Source organism: Dromiciops gliroides, chromosome 4 (assembly GCF_019393635.1).
Source record: "Dromiciops gliroides isolate mDroGli1 chromosome 4, mDroGli1.pri, whole genome shotgun sequence".
Lineage (NCBI taxonomy): Eukaryota > Metazoa > Chordata > Mammalia > Microbiotheria > Microbiotheriidae > Dromiciops > Dromiciops gliroides.
This window is the reverse complement of record NC_057864.1, coordinates 443041735-443063825: the sequence shown is the minus strand read 5'-3', so window position 1 is coordinate 443063825 and position 22091 is coordinate 443041735. Positions and strand designations below refer to the sequence as shown.

The following is a 22091-nucleotide window of genomic DNA, read 5'->3' as shown; positions in this document are numbered from 1 at the left end:
ACAAGTCAACAAGGATTTATTAAGTACTTTATATGACAGGCATTATGCTAAGTATTGGAAATAAAGAAGCAAAAATATGGTCCCTGCACTCAAGGAGCTGTGCTAGGCACTGTGTTAAGTAAATACTGGGGATTCAAAAAGATGCAAAATTACTCCTGTCTTCAGTGAGCTCACAATCTAATGGAGGTAATACCATTCAAGGAACTATGTAAAAAACAGATTTATACAGGGTAAATGAAAGGTAATCTCAGAGGGAAGGCACTATTAAAAGAGAATGGAAAAAGCTTTTTACAGAAAGGCAAATTTTAGCTGAGACTTGAAGAAATTCAGGAATGATAATTAAATCCATGGGTGTTGATGAGATTTCTAAGCTAAAATAGCACAGAGAGACAAGAGGACCCAGGACAAAGCTTTGGGAAACACTGACAGTTCGCTTTACATAAGTAGACTATTCTACAGACCTCTTTTAAAACAATTTTTACAACTTTTACCCACCTACTTTACTTGGCCTATATAACGACAGCATACCTAAAATAATACCTTTGTACAAGTCATAAAATGTACTAAAATGAAAACATTAAATACTATACCGAGATAATAAACAGAATTATGAAATGAAAGGCAAAGTAAATGATAAAGTACGCACAATACTATACAGTAAAGTTAACACAGGTGTACAGTATGTTACCCTTTCCCCACCCATCACACAGAGCCTTTATCACTGGTAGTTGACTGGGCAACATCTTTTATGAAGCTATCCAGAAATGTTTGGACAGCGAATCTCTTTTTTTTCCTTGCATATCATAACAAGCAATATTATCAATTAGACTTTGAACTTTTAAAAATCTTAAAGAATTTAGATCCATCTTTTCAAAACAAGAAAACAATTCACTCAAATGAAACGCTTGTGCTATCTGTTCCATTGTGAACCTTTGTGGTTTGATTTCAGGTTCCAAAGTTTCCCTTTCCTCATCTGCAATCTTTGCAGCTAGCAGCTCATTGAGATCCTCATTTGACAGTTTTCCATGAAATGAAATTAAATCTACCACATCATTCTCATCCACTTGTAGCTCCAATTCTTGTGCTAATCTTACAATGTTGTTACTCACTTCCTTAAACAGTTCATCTTTGTCAAATCCACAAATCAGAATGAACTGTGGGCACACTTTTTTCCAAACTCTCTTCATACATGTTTCTATTACATCTTCCCATGATTTAGCAATATATGTAAATATTCTAGATTCCCAGAAATCTCTCAATGTCAATTCCTTATCAGGATCCAAAGCTGTGATTCTGTGGGCAAATGTAGTGCATAATGACACTCTGATCCATAGGTTGTAATAATGAGGTAGTGTTAGGGGGGAAGGTAGACAACTTTTACATTTTCATTAAAATCATCCAGATGGGAAAGTTCACCTCAGGCATTACCAAAATTAAGTAGAATCTTCAAAGAAATTCCATTAACATTCAAAAACTCCTCCTTATCTGGAATGAAGCAGTGGATAAACCATTGTTCAAAGATAATAAAGGTTTCTGTTGTTCAATCATTTTTTCAGGAATGTCTAACTCTTCATGACCCTATTTGGGGTTTTCTTGGCAAAGATACTGGAATGGTTTGCTATTTCCTTCTACAGTTCATTTTGCAGATGAGGAAACTAAGGTAAGCAGGGTCACATAGTTAGTAAGTGCCTGAGACCAGATATTTGAACTCAGAAAGATAAGTCTTCCTGATTCCAAACCTGGCACTATCCACTAAACCACCTAGCTGCCCCATGCCTAGTTGCCCCCTGCCTTAAGGGTTAGTAAAAGTAATGTTGCTTTGCTAATTCCTTTCAATACTATAGGATTTTCTGAATGATAAAGAAGAACAAGTTTTAATTTGAAAGTCCCAAATGCATTCCCTCCAAGCGGAAGAATAGTTATTCTTTTTGAAGTTTTATGTCCCGACATAGTTTTTTCCTTCACCAAGATGTAGGCTTGAGATAGCATTCTTTGATAAAATAGGAGAGTTTCATCTACATTAAAGGTTTTTTTCTGGAAATTCGGGACCTTCATCTATTATTTTTTGGTTTGTTTTTTTTTTTTTGCGGGGCAATGGGGGTTAAGTGACTTGCCCAGGGTCACACAGCTGGTAAGTGTCAGGTGTCTAAGGCCGGATTTGAACTCAGGTACTCCTGAATCCAGGGCCAGTGCTTTATCCACTGTGCCACCTAGCCACCCCCCATCTATTATTTTTTTGCAGGAACTCTGGGAACTTCTTTGCTGCTTCAATATCTGCACTAGCAGCCTCTCCTGACACTTGCACATTATAAAATCCTGAATGATTTTTAAATCATACGATCCAGCCACTGTTTCCTACAAATACCTGTTTTTCTTTAGGGTATTTTATCTTTAAATCATCAAAGCTTTGAGTCTTGGCTTGAGTTGCCATCAAACTTAAAGGAATATTCTTCTGAGCCTGGTATTCTGTTCACATAGTTAATAGTTTCTCCATCTCTAGAACAGAACTTTCTTTTTGTTTTGACAGATAAGTCAACTTCATGCCAGTACTTCCTTTTGTGTGCTCCTTTTTCTGGGCAGCTTCCTTCACTACAGTGTTTAGAGTTGACACTGCAAGATTCATTTCATGTTTTATTGATGACAATTTTTATCTTCCTTCATATTTTCTAATTATTTTCATTTTCATTTCCAATTCTATTGGCTTATGCTTACAAGAGCTCCCTTTCCCCTTGAGCACACTTGGTGCCAGCCATGGTGAAAATATAAGAATCACTACTGAATGCAGGAAAAGACACAATATCTCTCACTGTCTGCAGACACCTGGGAACTTACTCAGAGATACCTCCAGCTTCTCATCTACTTACAATGCCCACATCATACCATGTCTTATTGTACAGTGTCTGCTTTGCATAAAGAATTTTCATAATTTTTTTGGAATGTGGATTTCTTTCAGAATTCTTTACACAAACTTGATTTTGCATACTATGAATTTATATAAAGGGAGAACTATCCATACTCACAGTAGTGGGCCTGATCTGGATAAAGATCCAGCAAAAGAGGTTAAGTCCTGAAAGGGCAATGATTATTACTTCTCTCAGGGCTCCAGGAGCAACCCTGACAGTCTTGAGAGTTTTTAGTGTTGTAGTACATGAGTCCCCTCTGGTGTGCTCCCCACTGATTAGCAACCAGTTAATTAGCTTTTAGAAAAGAGCTTAAGTTGATATAAGAACAATTGGTATAAAACATTTACTTCCTCCCCCAAAGTGTTGGGGTATACTCTTGCAAAAGTACACATAGTCTAAGAGAAGGGCAGGCTTAAACTTAAGAGTACGATGGTGGTGAGGACATATGCAGAGAATGTGTGTCTGTGGCTAAAGGATTAAATCACAATTTCTGGTTACTCTAAATCCTTTCTATACTATTCTGTCTGCATTTGCTCATGTTTCTCCTCAGTGTGTCTCTTTATTCCATATTGCAAGAGTTGTCTCCCTTTGTCCTTCTCTCTCTAATGACACAGTCAGTGGAAAGAGGGGAAGAGAGAGAATGAGAAGCTCTCTCTTTTACCTAAGAGTGGCTCTCTCTCTCAGGGTTTGGCTTGAACAAGAATCCTTAACTCCAGAATTGAAATCTTCTACTGCTGGCTTGTACAACTCTGACTGGGCTCACCAATGGACTGCTATTTTATATATGTTTAATGACTGATCTCAGATAATCACATCATTTTCTTCCTTGACCCCATTAAAATAGTCACACTTCATAAAGTGATCACAGGGTATGGAACATTTTGTTTTTACACTTAAAATTTCATAAGGTTCTTTTATTTATTTATTAAATGTGGTAAGAGAGGAATCCCACCCTGACACATAATGTTTAAGAGAGTAGTGGCTAGAGATTATAAAAATAAATTACTGTTATTATTAGCTATCATTTATATAATGCTTTAAGGGTATTTTAATTTGGAAAGTCACAAAGTTGCTGAGTGAACTCACAGAGCAGTCAACTGAAACATTCTTTCCATAATCAATGATAGTATTAATTTGATTACTCTACCCAGAGTAAGAGGTGAAATGGGAAGAAAAAGGGGAAGAAAAATATGTCTACAGCAGCAGGCAAGATGTCAGCATCATAGCCAAGGGAGATGATTGGAAGGGATGGGAAGTATGGTCTCAGGTCTAGGACCCACTATGTACAGTAGGCTAGGTTTATCTGTGCTGGCTGTTTCACAATTAGGACAATATGGCCCCAAGACATTTCATTATAAAGTTCACAGCACTGTCTCTACTGACTCCTGTAGAAAATCCTGTTTGGGATTTGAAACTGCTCACAGCCTGGCCCCAACCTATCTCTCTAGACTTATATATTACTCCCTTCCAGGATGCTATGGTGCAGCTGAACTGACCTTGTCTCTGTTCCTCACATGCTCCACATCCCATTTCGATGTCTGTGGACCAGCTGTTCCCCAAAGGAACAGTTCTCTGCTTCATAATCTTAACCCTCATTATCTAAGCACTACCTTCTACAGGAAGGCTTTCCTGATTCCCCCAGTTACTAGTAATCATCCCTCCTAAGTACTTTGTATTTAACTCTCTTGAATGTATTTTGTACCTATTCTTAACATACTTATTCTGTATTATGAACATGTATAAATGTGTATACATGTATTATATGTATATGTTATCTCCCTCCATAGAGTATAAGCTCCTTGGGAGCAGAGATTGTTTTACTTTTTGTTTTTTATACCCTCGCAGCAGCAGCATTAATATAGGATTAATATAGGTTCTGCAAAGTGCTTTACAAATATAATTTCATTTTACCCTCACAACAATCCTGGGAGGTAGATGCTATTGTTAACACAGCTTTACAAACAAGGAAACTGAGGTAAACGAAGATTGCATGCATTATCAACTGGCTCTCAAAAAAAGCACCATTCAATAAAACAATAAATCACAGGTCTAGGCCAGCTCCAGCACACTACTACAGGTAGTATGTGTCTGAGGTCAGATTTGAATTCTGGTATTTCTGACATCAGGTCCAGCACTCTCACCACTATTCCACCTAGCTGCCTGGCATATAGTAATTGTTTGATAAATACTTTTGGTTTGAAGTCACCCAGGGCATGATTTCAAGAGGTCAGGTGATACAGAGAGATCAGGGTTAGATCATACGGCAAGGTAGAAGATGTGGTACAGGGTTGGATAAGATGTCTGAAGCATGGTCTGAGATCTACTAAATATGGGTAGTCAATGAATGTCTAAGCTGACTAATTCACCCATCAGGATAGCACAGCCCCAAGGGCATTTGTTCCAAAGCTGAGTCAAGTAAGTCAGCCAGAGCATATTTTCAAGAGATTCACTTGTGCAGTAATGAGGTTGGGAAGGGGAAGGAGCAGCAGCAGAATATATGACAAAGAAATACCCCAAGAGAGAGGGGTCACTAAATTGCTGACCCAGTGATATCACTACTAGAAGGAAATAGTCCATATTTACAAAAATATTTATAGTAGTAATTATTGTGATAGTTAAAAGTAGAAAACAAAGTAGATGCTCATTAATCAGGTAATGAATTAATGGAATATTGTTGTACCATAAGGAACAAAGAACATGAGAAATAGAGAAACATGGGAACACTTGTATGAAATGATACAGAGTAAAGAAAGCAGAATCAAGAGAAAAATATACAAAATGACTACATTATTATAGATATTGTGTAAATTTTCTATTATTGCTTATTTCATCCTGTATCAGTTCATTCAAGTCTTCCTACATTTTTCTAAATTCTTCATATTCATTGTTTCTTAAGATTCAATAATATGAGGGCAGCTAGGTGGCGCAGTGAATAGAGCACTGGCCCTGGACTCAGGAGTACCTGAGTTCAAATCCAGTCTCAGACACTTAACACTTACTAGCTGTGTGACCCTGGGCAAGTCACTTAACCCCAATTGCCTCACTTAAAAAAAAAAAAAAAGATTCAATAATATTCCATTACACTCGTGTACTACAATTTGTTCAACCATCCCCCAGTTTCCTTTTACTTCTTTGTTATTATAAAACAATGCTGCTATTAACAGTTTTGTTTATATACAAAGACCTTTCCCTATATATTTGATATCATTGAGGTATATGCCTAATATACTATAATCACTGGGCCAAAGGAGATGTATAGTTTAGTAACTTTTCTACTAAAATTTCAAATATTTCCAGAGTTACTGGACCAAGTGGACTATAAGCTTGTCTTCCAAAAGCCCTTCTAATACTTAGCATTTTTGTTCTTTGTCATCTTTGATAATAAATATCATTGGTGTGAAGTAACATCTTAGAGTTGTTTTAATTCATATTTTTCTTATTACTAGTGATTTGGAGCATTCTTTCATATTCTTGTTAGTAGCTGGCATTTGAAATCTATCCATATTCTTTGACCATTTGGATAATAGGGATTAGCTCTTATTCTTATGTTTGTGTCAATTCCTTATGTAACAATTGGAATGACGCCACCTGCTGGAGACTTACTGTAGAAAAGCTCACCAAATTCTTATTCTCCTTAATAAATGCTTAAAAGTCTAACTCTTGCTAAAGCTTTTAATTTACTGGTGACCGGGGCAGCTAGGTGGCGCAGTGGGTAGAGCACCCGCCCTGGATTCAGGAGGACCTGAGTTCAAATCCGGCCTCAGACACTTAACACTTACTAGCTGTGTGACTCTGGGCAAGTCACTTAACCCCAATTGCCTCACAAAAACAAAAAAAAATTTTTTTTTAATTTATTGGCAACCACTCATTAGATATTTTAGACAGCCTAGCTAGAATTTTAGCCCTTACACTTATATATCTTGATACTATAGTAATATTTTACAAATTATGTCAATTTAATTTATTAATAGATGATCATTCACAAAGTAATCTACCAATACTATTAAGTTTGTCTAATGGCTATATTCAAGGTCCTTTGAGCCTCGAGCAGAACCCTACAATATCTCCCTGTCTAGGATAGGTCTTTAAAAATGAGCACCAGGGGCAGCTAAGTGGCACAGTGGATAAAGCACTAGCCCTGGATTCAGGGGGACCTAAGTTCAAAGTTCACCTCAGACACTTGACACTTACTAGCTGTGTGACCTTGGGCAAGTCACTTAACTCTCACAGCCCTACCAAAACCAAAAACAAACAAAAAATTTTTAAAAAATTAGCACCATCCCCTCCAAAAAACACTGATGTTCTGTTCATCTGAACCATACACAAGGGGAATAAATTATAATTACTATAGGAATAAGATCATACAACAATTGCTAGAAAATACTGATCATATAGCAAAAGCAGATGAATTTGCATTATGCTAAATCTAAAGACATATTTTGTTATTGTTTTACCTGTGCTGTTCTGTTGTCAACACTTCCCTCAAGTTGGAAATAGTAGTTTCAAATTCAGCAACAACTGATAAATGTGTAACCTTAGCTTCACTCATTTCTTCCATCTGAGCTTCTTTTTCTCTGGTAAGTTGAATTATTGTTTTGCTGGCAGTTTGTAATTCTTCTTCTAATATCTTTTGAGAACTCTAAAATGAATAAAGTATAAAACAAAAGACATATTCAAAACACCTTTTAAAAGAAAAGTTTGGGAGTTTTGTTTGTTTTTAGTCTGGGTCTCTATCTCTCTCCCAAGCTAGAGGTACAGCAACCAAACACAAGTCCAATCTTAATGCTGATACATGTGGAAATTTTGACCTGTTCTGTTTCCAATCTGGGAAGATTTGCTTCCCTTTAGGTATCCTGGTGGTTTCCATTCCTGGGGTCTCACCATATTGGTGGAAGACCTAGTGTAGAGACCCAATAAGCTTTAACCCTATTACATTTCAGAACACTTGAACTCAAGGGATCTATTAGCCTTGGCCTATAGGCATGTACAACTACACCTAGCAAAAGAAAAGTTTTCAGCTTAAATAGATAAGTTTTGTTGCAGTCTCTGTAATTTTCCTCTATATGATGTGTGGTATCAGTCATATCTATTTAAAGTAGTAAGGGTTTGAGAACTGACTGGCATTTTGGGGTTTGTAGTTCTCAGGATCAAGCATTCCCCTTCTGAAGATAGAATTCCTCACCTTAAGATCAATTTGGCATTATTGTGATCTTTGAGCCAGAAGGCAAAAGTGAGCAACACTCTGAGCTAACACACACAATCTGAGATTCCTACTGAGAAGAAAAATGGTAGAAACTTCAAATAGATAAGTAACAGGAACAATAAGGTCAGTCTCCCCAGCCCTAAGCCAGAAAGAATTAGCAACAGAAAGACCACAGGAAAAAGGAAGAAGAACAAATTTAACTGAGTTGTGGCAAAGAAGGGAGGAATCAAGGAAGACCATTGGCCTTACAGGTATCTTAGAGTAAGAGACTTGGGCTTAATATCACCAGTTTTATCCACTTCTTCATGGACTGAGGAAAGTCCAAGAAAATGTCGGCTCTTTCCCCAAGTTCCCCTTCTTATGTCTATCTGTTAACAGATACTGTAACATACTTTGCTCACTTCTTTACCCAAATGTCTTCATGAACCTGGATTTTGACTCAACTATTAAAAGGCCAGGATGTCCAAAGCTATCTATTCCCATATGAAAAAATGCTCTAAATCTCTAATGATTAGAGAGATGCAAATTAAAACAACTCTGAGGTACCACCTGACACCTATCAAATTGGCTAAAATGACAAAAAAGGAAGATAATAAATGTTGGAGAGGCTGTGGGAAAATTGGAACACTAATGCATTGTTGGTGGAGCTGTGAGCTGATCCAACCATTCTGGAGAGCAATTTGGAATTATGCCCAAAGGGCGATAAAGCTGTGCATACCCTATGACCCAGCAATCCCACTTTTAGGTCTTTTGCCCAAAGAAATCATGGAAGGGGGAAAGGGACCCACATGTACAAAAATATTTATAGCTGCTCTTTACGTGGTAGCAAGGAATTGGAAGTTGAGGGGGTGCCCATCAATTGGGGAATGGCTGGACAAGTTGTGGTATATGAATACAATGGAATACTATTGTGCTGTAAGAAATGATGAGCAGGAAGAGTTCAGAGAAACCTGGAGGGTCTTACGTGAGCTGATGATGAGTGAGATGAGCAGAACCAGAAGAACATTGTACACAGTATCATCAACATTGAGTGTTGACCTACTGTGATGGACTATATTCTTCTCACCAATGCAATGGTACAGAAGAGTTCCAGGGAACTCATGATAGAAGAGGATCTCCAAATCCAAGAAAAAAAAAGAAAGAAAGAACTGTGGAGTATAGATGCTGATTGAACCATATTATTTCTTTTGTTTTGGGTGCTGTTGTTTTTTTTTTTCTATTTTGAGGTTTTGCATCACTGCTCTGATTCTTTCTCTTGTAACAGGATTAATGCAGAAATAGGATTAATGTTATTATGTGTATATATATGTGTGTGTATATATATATCTATATGTATATGTATAGATATATATAGATATAACCTATATCAGATTACCTGCTGTCTAGGGGAGGGGGGAGGGAGGGGAGGGAGGGAGGGAGAAAAATCTGAAATTGTAAAGCATGTATAAACAAAAGTTGAGAACTATCTTTACATGTAACGGAAAAAATAAAATATCTCAAAAAAAAATAATAAAAAAAAAATAATATGCCAGAAAAAAAAAAAAAAAAAAAAAAAAAAGGCCAGGATGTTAAAGATAAAAATACATTGAAATTAAGGCAGAGGGCGAGCCTCTACCTAAATGTTAGAAATTTTTCCAACTAAGGGTTCTGTGCAATTGCCATGGTGGTCATAATTTTTAATGTAAAACCAATAAAGTAACATAGAAGGTCCCATATTGCTAAGGAGTAATTATATGGCCCTTAAGCTAAAAGAAAATGAACTAATGGTTGTACTAGAGTGAGGGTGATTAAATTTCCAAAGACAAAAGAGAGATAGGAAGGAGCGTTGATAACTATTAGTATTAACCTTCACCACCTCCACCATATCACCTCTATTTGGCATTACATTAGGAATACAATAAATGTTTGTTGAACTCTATATAGTACCTTTCCTTTAAAGCCCAGCTGAAATCCTTCCTCTGAAGGAAAACCTTCCAACGTTACTCCAACCCACAATGATCTCTTGCTTCTACGAATTCATAAAACATTTTTACTTAAACCAACATTTATTAAGGTCTGACTATATTCAGGGCCCTATTCAGAGCAATGTAGGAGACACAACGTTGAAATGAAACATGATCCTTGAATTCACTGAGGTTGCAGTCTAAGTGAAAGACAAGATATGATACATATTCCAAAAATTATAGTACCAAATGATATATAAATAATACAAAATTATTCACTTATATCTTTTTTTCACGTATATCACTCATTTGACACATAATATTATTAACTATCTCTTAGTATTTTATTTATATCTTTGCATCCCTAACTCCTAATATAGTGCCTGAGACACAAGAAGTAATTAATAAATGCTTGGTGACTGTTTGTTGATGATTACCTTTTTAGATGTCTATCTGTCTCACCACCTAGATTGTGAATTCTTTGAGGTCAAAGACTTCATATTATGCACAAAGTAGTATTCAAAAAGTCTGTTTACTGGGTTTTATTGCCTATAAAGAATATTTAAAATGACATAAAGCATACCTCACTTTTTTGCAAAGACATTTTAATTTCTTCTAATTCTGACATCAAGTGATCCTGTTGGTCTTTTGATTCTTTTAAGTTTTCATTTTGCCATTCTAAAAGAACATAAAGAAATATCAAATGTTAGTAGAAAAGATATACTAAAAGATAATTTACCCTATTTCTTTAATATTTTAAGAATCTTTAGGGTTTCCATTCTCTCTACTAAAATGAATCATAACCCCTCTATGAGATAGTTCTCAAGAGCTTCTGTGACTGATCTAGTGATGTGTTTCTCTGAAATTATTATCTAGCTTACATCTGTGAAGAGTGTCACAGAAAAATATCAGTAATTGAAAAGACCTAGAAATCAATTTTGTCTAGAGCAGTCAATTAACTTCGTTAGATCATATACCACTAATAATGCTGCAGATATGATGCCTATAAAGCCCATTGGTTTCAGGCAAAGAAAAAAATCTGCTATAGACTACTTTGTTGCCTTGACCTACCCTCTCAGAAATGGATACCATTGATCACATGCAACAATATGTGACTGGCTCAACAATAACCCATCATCACTACTAAAAACAAGAAAAAATAGCATATTCTTACATGGAAGATATTAACCATCATGATCAATCAATCAAGTATTTATTAAATACCTACTAGAACAGTGCCAGGAACTAAACCCTAAGGACACAAATACAAAGAATTAACAATGAAACAATCCCTCTTCTCAAAGGATTTTATAATCTAATAGGGGAGGAAACAACTTAGATAAGTAAATACAGAATAAATATGAAGGGAATAAATACAAGGTAGTTAAATAAAAAGTAATTTGAGAGAGGAAGTACTAGCAGTTGGTGAGGATGGATCAGGAAAGACTTCATATAGTCTTGAATAAAAAAGAGAGAATCTATGAGGTGGAGTTAAAGAGATGCACTGTGAAGGTCTTTATAAGTTAGGAAAGTTCATATTTAATACTAAGGGCAATATGAAGTCACTGGAATTTACTGAATAAGGGAATGAAATGGTCCAATCAGTGCCTAAGGAAAATCACTTTGGCAGCAACATATACAACAAACTGGAGAGGGAGAGCCTGGAGACAGGAGGAACAATGAATAGTGCAATAATCTAGTTGAGAGGTGATAAGACACTAAAGTGAAGCTGCATGATAGACAGAAGGGAGCAGATGTGAGATGTATTGTGGAGGTAAAAATGGCAGGATTTGGTAATTGGAAATGTGGGATAAAAGAGAATAACGAGTCATGGATAACACTAAAATTATGAAACTCAAAGACTGGAAAAATGCTTTGTATTCAACAGAAATAGGCATTTGGAAGAAACATGAGTTTGGGGAAAGACATTAAATCCTTTTTTGTACATATTAAGCTTGAGATATCTCCAGAATATACAGTCTGAAATATTTAATAGGTAATTAGTGATGTAGTACTTGTAAAGCTCAAGATAAAAGATTGGGGGGGGGAACTGGATATATAGAACTGTAAGTCATCTGCATAGAGATTATAAGTAAATCCATTAGAGTTGATCAGATCACCAAAAGAGTGAGTCTAGAGAAAAGAAGAGGGCCCAGGACAGGCCATGGGAGAGCACCCACAGTTATATGGATGATGAGATAGCACAAGAGTCTAAGAACAAGTGGTTAGACAGGTAGGAAAAGAACCAATAGTGCCATAAAAACCCTAGAAGAGAGAGCATCCATGAAGAAATTATATCATCAATATCAAATGAAGCAAATAGGTAGAGAGTGAGAATTGAGAAAACATCACCCAACTTGTCAAGGAAAAGATAACTGGATAACTGGTGGGGGGAGGGGGCAGGGCAAAGCCAAGATGGTGGGGTAAAGGCAAGGACTTACATGAGCTTTCCCAAATTCTCCTCTAAACAATATAAAAATAACACATCATATAAAATTCTGGAGCAACAGGACCAACAAAATGTCAGAATGAAACAATTTTTTAGCCTAGGACAACTTAGGAGGTTGGGAGGAAAGATCTATTTCATCAGGGTGATGGTCAGACCTGAAGCCCGGTGCAGACCATGCAGGGTAGGCACCAAGGTGTCAACAGCAAACCTTGGAGGCAGTTGCATTAGTGAAAGCAGTAGTAGCACCCACTGACAGTAAGTGGGTTGGACAACTGGTCAGAAGGAGATTATGGGAACCCTTTGCTGGCACTGGGTGCAGTACTCAGTTGTCCACTGCCCATATTTAGTTCCAGGTCCCAGTCATAGGGACAAGGAGGAACATTACCTCATTACACTTGTAGCTATAGGAGTTTAGGGACCCTAGTCACAGTTCCAGAGTAGAGAAGAGTGCTTGTGATTGATCACAGACTGCAGCACAGGGCAGGAGAACAGTACCATATTTCTCCTTGGATCATACCACCTTTGAAGAACCAAAAACTTACAGTACCCCAGAACTAGCTCTGAAAATAGCAGCATGAAAAAACTGAAGCTTGGGACAGTGCCTCTTCTACTACAGTAACAGAGCCCAACTTTAACACAAAGTTAAGAAATAGGTTGGAAAATGAGCAACAACAACAAACAACAGACAATACAAATTTATTATGGAAACAGGGAAGATCAAGACACAAACTCAGAAGATAATGAAATCCAAGTCTCAAAGAAAAATAAGAATTGGACACAATCCCAAAAAGAATTCCTAGGAGAACTCAAAAAATGGATTTTTTACATGGAATAAGAAAATTAGGGGGGAAATTTGGTAAAGAAATTAGAGTGATATAAGAAAATCATTAAATTTCAACATAAAATTCTTACTCATTTTTTCTTGAAATTGTTTAATTTTGTCATTGTATTCTTGTAGCAGCAATTTTAAATCTTTAATTTTCATTTCTTTCTCATCATTCTGTATCAATAATTGTGATACCTAATGAAATAAAAATAAATTATATATATGAACATTTTAACATAAATTTTCTTTATTTTCAAATTTTGAATCTCCAAATCTTAAAAGTGAAATTATTCCTTATGTATAGTCAACAAATATTTTAAAGAATCCTTTTAAAGTGAGTTAAAATAAAATAAGTTAGGTAATTCAAATTTTAATGCAAACATTCATTTTTAATTTTCAGATAAAGTAGATTATAGAGGTGAACAAATTCTAAAAGAAATTAAATATTTAATATAGCCACTATATATGTGTGTGTGTACATATACCTATACCTATTCCTATATCTATACCTATACCTGTATCTTGTAAGGAACTGGTTGTGATTTGGGGTTTCTGTGACCCCATCTTTGGCTGGGATTGAAGGTCCTGAAGCGCCTGTGTGCACTGGCCTCACGCCAGACACCCGAATTCCTTCATGGGCCTGGCCAAATTATAATGAGGGAAGCCCTGCCATGACTAGAAACCTGATGAGAACAGGTCTTTTTCTTTGTCCCTAGTTCCATTAACCTTACTTGTGTTTTTTATTTGTTCCCATTAATAAACCCTGTTTTGTTTTGTTTTTAAAAAAGGCTGTTAATCTCCTTTCTTACCCCAATATTACAGCAAACTGTCCAATTAACGCTCTCAATATCAAATTTGGCCCTTACAACCTATACCTATACCTATATCCATACAGGGTGGGCCAAAAGTCACAAAGGGGTCTGATGTTTTAATAAATTATAAAAACTATTTTTCTTTACTTTTCGCCATCTACAAGATTTAATTTTTTCACATAATGTAAATTCATTTCCTACATATACAATGCTATGGTATTATAAATGTAAAACAAAAATATAAAGAAGCTATTAAATATTCATGACTTTCAGCCCACCCTGTATGTATGTGTGTGTAGATATGTACATATATAGACACACACACACACACGAACTTAAATACACACAAAAAGAATCAGGTAGAAAAATGGATTTCTAAAACATCATCTATACAATAACCTAGATTACCAAAAAGTCATACACTTTTTCCACTGAACTCAACTGAATGCCAAAAAGTAAAAATACTATATAAATTTAAAAATAGCCCAAGTCTCCTCTTTATTTTAGGGAATAATAATTGTCTAGCTAAATAAGCAAAGAGAAGTCCCTTTCAGGTTTGATGTGGTAGAAAAAGAGTACTGAACCTGGAATCAAAAGTGGTAGATTCAGTTTCTTCATTATATCATTTACTAGCTATATGACCTTAAGCAAATTATTTCACCACTTTAAACCTGTTTCTATTAAGTGACTGACTTAGACTAAGGTCTCTTCTAGTTTTAATGATCTATGATTCTATAGCCCCTTGAGGGTAAAAAGAAAATAATAAACAAGCATGAGTTCCCAACCAGTGATTTTTCTTATTGTTCAGTCATCTTCAGTTGTGTCCAACTCTTCATGATCCCATTTTGGGTTTACTTGGCAAAGACACTGGAGTAGTCTGCCATTTCCTTCTCCAGCTCATTTTACAGATGAGGAAACTGAGGCAAACAGAGTTAAGTGACTCACCCAGGGTCACACAGCTAGTAAGTATCTGAGGCCAGAGATTTGAACTCAAGAAGATGAGTCTTACTGACTCCAAGCCAGGCACTCTATCCACCTTTCTGCCCATGTGATCATAATGTAATGGTACCATTTGAATAGTGAGATAGATAGATAAATAGATATGGATAGATAGATAGATGAGTGGGTAGATGGGTAGATAGATGGATAGATGATAGATGATAGATAGACTGATAGAGAGATACACACATATACATGTACATACATACATACATACATATCAGTTATCCACAATTGAGTATCTGGATATTTCAAAAGGTCTGTCAAAGATTACAAAGTCTTGGACAACAAAGAAAAGACTACAGACTACAGGTGTTTTCATCACTGCTATCAATTGAAGGTAAGGGATAGAGAATAGAAAAACTGATGTGGAAAGGTGAACAACAAGAAAAGAAGATTGTATTTGAGAAAATGGGATTTAGATTTCTGAATCATTGCTAAAAATGTAGGAATGACAGGGATGGAATACACCTAAACCAAAGCTGGTAACAATATATTTCAATAATGCAGATTATTTGGTTAAAAATCAATGGAGTGAGAAAAAGAAGTGATTTTTCAAAATCACCTTGACAGAGAAAGAGAGGTTTTCCAAATAGATTTAATCCTAGCATGAAGACATGGTATAGTGATGTGGATTTGCAATTACCCAGACAATTGCTAGAGTGTGCTCTCTGTCAAAAGTAGAGAAGACAATCTCATATCTTTTATGAATTTTGTTTGATCTTTCAAAATGTGGAGAAATCAACAATTTCTTAATTCAGTTTTCATGAAAATGTAGATTGGTGGGACAATCAAGAGTTTTCTGCAGACAATGTTCTATTATCTCACTGTTAGGAAGGAAAGTAGGAGATGGCCACAGGCAGATGATGAAAGTATTAGTAAATAATGGAAATTTTGTGAGCCTATGAACATTTGTGGGCCAAGGGTTGGAAATCCATTAGAATGGAAGTTTAATAAATGTTTTAAATCTTCAAACTATCAAAAATTTCCCATCAAACCAAATTAAATAGTTAGAAGATAAAAATCAACTGATTTTGGGGTAAAGAGGCATGGAGTGGGGTGGGACTTTCACATTTTCACATTTCACCCAGAGAACTGGCAAATGTACAAATATAAATACATAGTTGTTTAAAAAAACACACACAAACCTTCTTTTCCTTATCATGTACTTCTTTTATGTGTTCTTTCTCAAGTTGTTCAATTTTTTCACATGCTTCCTTTACTTTAGAGATAAAATAACATATACTCAAGATTTAAATTAAAATATGCTTCAAAGACTTAAAATAGTTGGATAACTTCCCATTATAATATCAATATTTAGAATTTACATACTTACATATTTTGGTTTTATGTTAAATACCAGAAATTCACAATCAGCTAAAATTATTACTATCACTTTGAATAATAATTGCTTATATTGACATAATGCATTTGTAATTCTTCACGGGTCGGTAGTGACTTTGCTACCCTGTCCTTACACTAAGCTTTATTCACATATTTTATAATACTTGTCATGTATAAACTTATGCTATATACTATAAATATTCAAATATGTATTTAATGTTATTAAATACTATAATAAATGCTTATTGAAGTGAAAATTAAAATTACAGTTACTTTATAAAATGTCACAATTATCTTGGTAGCACACATTTTATTAATTAAATTTTATTCTTTTCAACTCTTTATCAAGAAGGACAGTATAACTATCTCTGGCATAAAACTGGAATGCCTTATTTGAATGTACATATGCTAGTAATTTGTATATTTTAATTATAAGCAGTAACAATAATCAGAAAATATTTTTAATTTAGTAAGAATCATGTTATACTGGAAGACGATAAAAATTCAAAATTTCAAAGTAAAAAATCATTGATAATCTGTAACCTCTAAATTCTTATCAGATTATATATTACAGCTCATATCCTCTCTTATGCCATAGCAGCTACAAGAAGAGTACTGTAAATATTAAATGGGATCCTTACGCTTAAAATGCATTTGCTGTCTGCAACTTTCAGCTCCTACTCGAAGTTCTTCAAAAGCTTGTACCATTTTCTGCAATATAAAATATAACTTGTAGAGATTATATTTGGAATCTTGAAATATGACAGCTTGCAGGAAAATGAACAAAATTTAAATATGAAAACAGGATAGTCAAATAAACATAATCTATATTTAACAATAATAATATAAATAAGATGTTGGAAACCTTTAAGACATGACAAAGACAGAATTTTAAAACTCCTATTTGGACCAGATGCTATTGGTGGTATTACCACTAGGTACTTTTGCAAAATAAATAGCAAAGTAAACAAGTTTTATCTTTGGTGCCCATATCTCCCCTTCCTATAAAACCTTGACTTTATCTTATTACTAACCCTACTAAGTATCATCCTCTATTTCTCCTTTTCTCAGCTACAATCCTTGAAAAACTTATTTATACTCAGTGCCTACACCTCCTCTCACTCACTAAGCAGCATCTTCAACACTGATGGTTTGTCTAATCCCTCCAGATACTCATACCTTTCCTTGCCCCCAATCATCACACTTCTATATTTTATATATACTTATTCATGAATACACTGCCTCTCCTACCCCCACGAAACTCTAAGTTCATGAGGGCAAGAAATATTTTATTTTCAACTTTGTATCGCCAGTACATAGTATAGTGGAGACACTTAATAGCTATTAAACTTGTTGATTTAATATTTAAAAGGCCATGGAAATTTAGATGGAAATAACCTTTTTAAAAAAATAACATTCACACAATAAAATTATTTAAATAATGAACTAAGCTTTTAAATTAATAATTGTCCATATGATCCTGATAAAGATTATTAGGAAATTTTGTGTTCACTTTAAAATTTAAAATCCTTAAATTTTCTAACACTTACCTCAATATTATTATTTAGATCTGAATATAGTTGTCTAGTTTCTTCCCTTTCATACTCATCTATTATTAATACAAAAAATACAAAAAATTAAGTTTAAAACTAAATATAAGGGGCAGCTAGGTGGCGCAGTGGATGGAGCGCCAGCCCTGGATTCAGGAGGACCTGGGTTCGGGTCTGGCCTTGGACACTTGACACTTGCTGGCTGTGTGACCCTGGGCAAGTCACTTGACCCCAACTGCCTCACCAAAAAAAAAAAAAATTAAATATAAATGTAGCAAGACTAAAAACACACAGAACATCTTAAAATATCAAACTGGGTCAAATCAATAGGTGAATGAACCATGCAGTCTAGCATTCTAGCTGTGAAGCCAGCACAAAGAGTCATTTTTGAACAAATACCTTCACTCTTCATGATGTCAGCCTAAAAACTTATAGATATTCCAAATTACCAAAATTCTGGTCCCAGATGTAACTTACTACATGAGAGTAAGCATAATACTTTACTTTGGGAACTTAAGTTTTTTCAACTGAGAAAAAAAAATGGACTATATATATATATATATTTATATGTATATATGGTTCTTTCTAGCACTAGCTAATATTCTTCAAATCTTAGCTTTATTTAATTATTCAATTCAACATTTACTACTAAATACTATATAATAGGTACTGTCCTAGGTGCTTGTTCCTTTATATATAATCTGATACATAATTATTATTATTAAATTTATATAAACCTTCTTGATTGCATTTCAATTATAGTCTGTATGACCTCTTGAGGTTTAGAACCCAATATACAAAATAACATCTCTATTTATCTTGAAATATATCTTTTTTTTTTTTTGGTGGGGCAATGAAGGTTAAGTGACTTGCCCAGGGTCACACAGCTAGTAAGTGTCAAGTGTCTGAAGCCAGATTTGAACTCAGGTCCTCCTGAATCCAGGGCCGGTGCTTTATCCACTGCGCCACCTAACTGCCCCCTGAAATATATCTTCTAAAACTGAATGAGCAGCTCTTTTAGTTCTATTATATGGGAAATTGGTAAACAAATCCATGTTCAATCAACCCATATTCTTCATGATTTTTTAAACTTCAATCATATCCTTTCTTGTTAGCTGACCTTCCAGAATGAATTTTTTAGTCTACTCTACATCCTCATAGAAATATTCAAAGATTAGAAAAATGCCAAAATAATAGTATAATGTTTCCTCCTGCTTAAGCCCAGACTGTCTGTCTCCCTCTCTCTCATATACACAAATACACAAACACACACAACTCAATAACAATATCCAAAATAAAACAAATTGAAACAAGCAGTAAGATAATTTTTTAAATCAATGAAAAATCTTAACATTTTAAAAATAGGTTCAATTAGCAAATATTGTAACACAAATTAGTAGGAACACGAAGATAAGCACAATGGCAGAAACTCCAACTCCAACTAAACTCATAGACAAGTGCAAATAAAGTCATACTTGGTACTTTCAAAGAGATAAAGGAAAAAATAATTCCTGAAAAAAAATGAATATACCACACCATTAGAATAATCATTGAGACCTAGGATTGTAGGATCAGCTGTGAGATTGTATAAAGCCCAAGTCCTTTAAATTAAATTAAAATTAATGAGGAAACAGGTTTTGATAAGAGAATAAAAATACAGCAGTAAGCAATTAATTAAGCAATATATACTTAAACAACCATTATATCATTGATTTAAAACTAGAAAGGACCTTAAAGGTCATTGAGTCCCTCATTTTACACATAAGGAAACTGAAGTACAGAAAAGCTAAATAACTTGCCCAAAGTCACATAGTTGATAAATGCCTGAGGCAAGATTTGATCCCAGGTCTTCCTATGGGTCCAGTGCCCTGTCAACTACATCATGCTATCTTTCATAATGAACACCTTAAAGAGCAGGATTGATGGGAAACAATAATTTTAAAAATCAGTGATTTTTGTTTTTGTTTTTGTTTTTTTTTGTGGGGCAATGAGGGTTAAGTGACTTGCTCAGGGTCACACAGCTAGTTAGTGTCAAGTGTCTGAGGCCGAATTTGAACTCAGGTCCTCCTGAATCCAGGGCCAGTGCTTTATCCACTGCGCCACCTAGCTGCCCAAAATCAGTGATTTTTAAGAAAAACTGGCACAGCAAATCTAAATATATTATTTCATTCATTCATTCATTCAGTTATTCACATTCTACTTCTAACATAAAGTGTTACCCTGCAGTACAGATGGGATAGGACATGCTTTAAATGACCACTAAAGAGGAGTTAAAAGCCAAGGACAGTCCCATAGGAGCTGATAAGCTACCCAGAGTCAACATTAGAAAATAGCACACCAGTTCCCACCAGGCCTGGGGAAAGGTCCAGGTCAAGTTAAATTTGTCTAAACCAAAAGATAGTACAGGGGCAGCTAGGTGGCACAGTGGATAGAGCACTGGCCCTGGAGTCAGGAGTACCTGAGCTCAAATCCAGCCTCAGACACAACACTTACCACCTGTGTGACCGTGGGCAAGTCACTTAACCCCAATTGCCTCACTTAAAAAAAAAAATAGTACAGATACTTTACTCATGTCTTCCACTCCTTTACTCTCCTGGCATTATTCTTGGATAGTTCGTACAATCATAGGAGCGTAGATTTAGGAAAGGAAGGGATGTCAGAGGCCATCTAATACAACCTTCTCATTTCACAGATGTGGAAACTGAGGGCCAGAAACATTATGTAACTTGAGTAAGGTCATATGGGCAGTAAATGGCAGATGTGACAGAGGTAGCATTTGAACTCAAATCCTCTCATTCTAAATCCATTGTTCTTTCTACTGTACCATTCTGCCTCTTAATACATGAACAGTTCAATACCAATACAGATGACCCAAAGGACAATGACACAAGTCACAATGTAAAGTCACAAGGTAGGTATAAGTAACTTTCAGCATAATACTAAAAAAAAAATTGAATTGGCATGTATTACTGGGAAGAAAGCTATATCAGTTGTTGAACAAAAGCTCTTTGAAAATGGATAAATACCAAGCAATGTACCAGTATTCAAGAAATATTAAGAGAACCAGAAGGGGCAGCTAGGTGGCGCAGTGGATAAAGCACTGGCCCTGGATTCAGGAGGACCTGAGTTCAAATTTGGCCTCAGACACTTGATATTTACTAGCTGTGTGACCCTAGGCAAGTCACTTAACCCCAATTGCCTCACCAAAAAAAACAAACCAAAACAAAACAAAGAGAACCAGAGAGAAACTTCCAGAATATTAGCTAAATATTAGCTAAATCTTCTAGAAGCCATTTATGGAAATACATAACAAAAATCACCTGCACTGGAATTCACGAACTTAACCCCTCAATCCCCATTAGGACGACAGAGGAAGTCATGAAACCGTGGTGATTAATCCAACTACAAATTCACATTATCTAATCTCAACTAGGTCATCACTGCTAGCTTCCATTTGTTCAATTCTAGTTCTTAGGTAATAATTTTCATAAGACAGCTTTTTTATCTCCTTTTCCATTTGGCTTTTCAAGCTGTTGACTTCTTTCTCATAGCTCTCCTGCACTGCTCTCATTTCTCTTTCCATTCTTTCCTCCACCTCTCTAAATCTTCCTTCTATCTCTCCTACCTTCTCTTCAACATCCATTTTGAGTGCATCTGTGGCCCGAGACCAATTCATATTTTTCTTGGAAGCTTTGGACGTAGGGTCCCTGAGGTTGTTATCCTCTTCTGAGGGTGTATCTAAATCTTCCTTGTCACTAAAGAAATTTTCTATTGTTCTCAACTTTCTTTGCTTGCTCATCTTGCCATTTTTTACTTGACTTTTAACTCCCTCTTTTTTGTTGTTGTTTTTTTTTTGTGGGGGGGGGGGCAATGGGGGTTAAGTGACTTGCCCAGGGTCACACAGCTAGTAAGTGTCAAGTGTCTGAGGCCGGATTTGAACTCAGGTATTCCTGAATCCAGGGTCAGTGCTTTATCCACTGCGCCACCTAGCCACCCCCTTTTAACTCCCTCTTACAGTGGGACCCTACTTCCAAACTACACTGTTCCAAACTTTAGAGGGCC

General features: G+C 35.5%; 1 protein-coding gene across 1 annotated transcript in view; it reads right to left on the bottom strand.

Annotated features, from left to right (window-relative positions):
• SYCP1 (synaptonemal complex protein 1) overlaps window positions 1–22091 on the bottom strand; it is a 97187-nt gene that overhangs the window by 59200 nt on the left and 15896 nt on the right. The window contains exons 8-13 of the mRNA XM_044003546.1: window positions 18030–18088; window positions 17121–17190; window positions 16284–16357; window positions 13411–13519; window positions 10633–10727; window positions 7358–7542 (exon numbers count right to left, since the gene is read on the bottom strand). Coding sequence (XP_043859481.1) covers window positions 7358–7542; window positions 10633–10727; window positions 13411–13519; window positions 16284–16357; window positions 17121–17190; window positions 18030–18088 — 592 coding nt within the window. The remainder of the gene's footprint in view (window positions 1–7357; window positions 7543–10632; window positions 10728–13410; window positions 13520–16283; window positions 16358–17120; window positions 17191–18029; window positions 18089–22091) is intronic.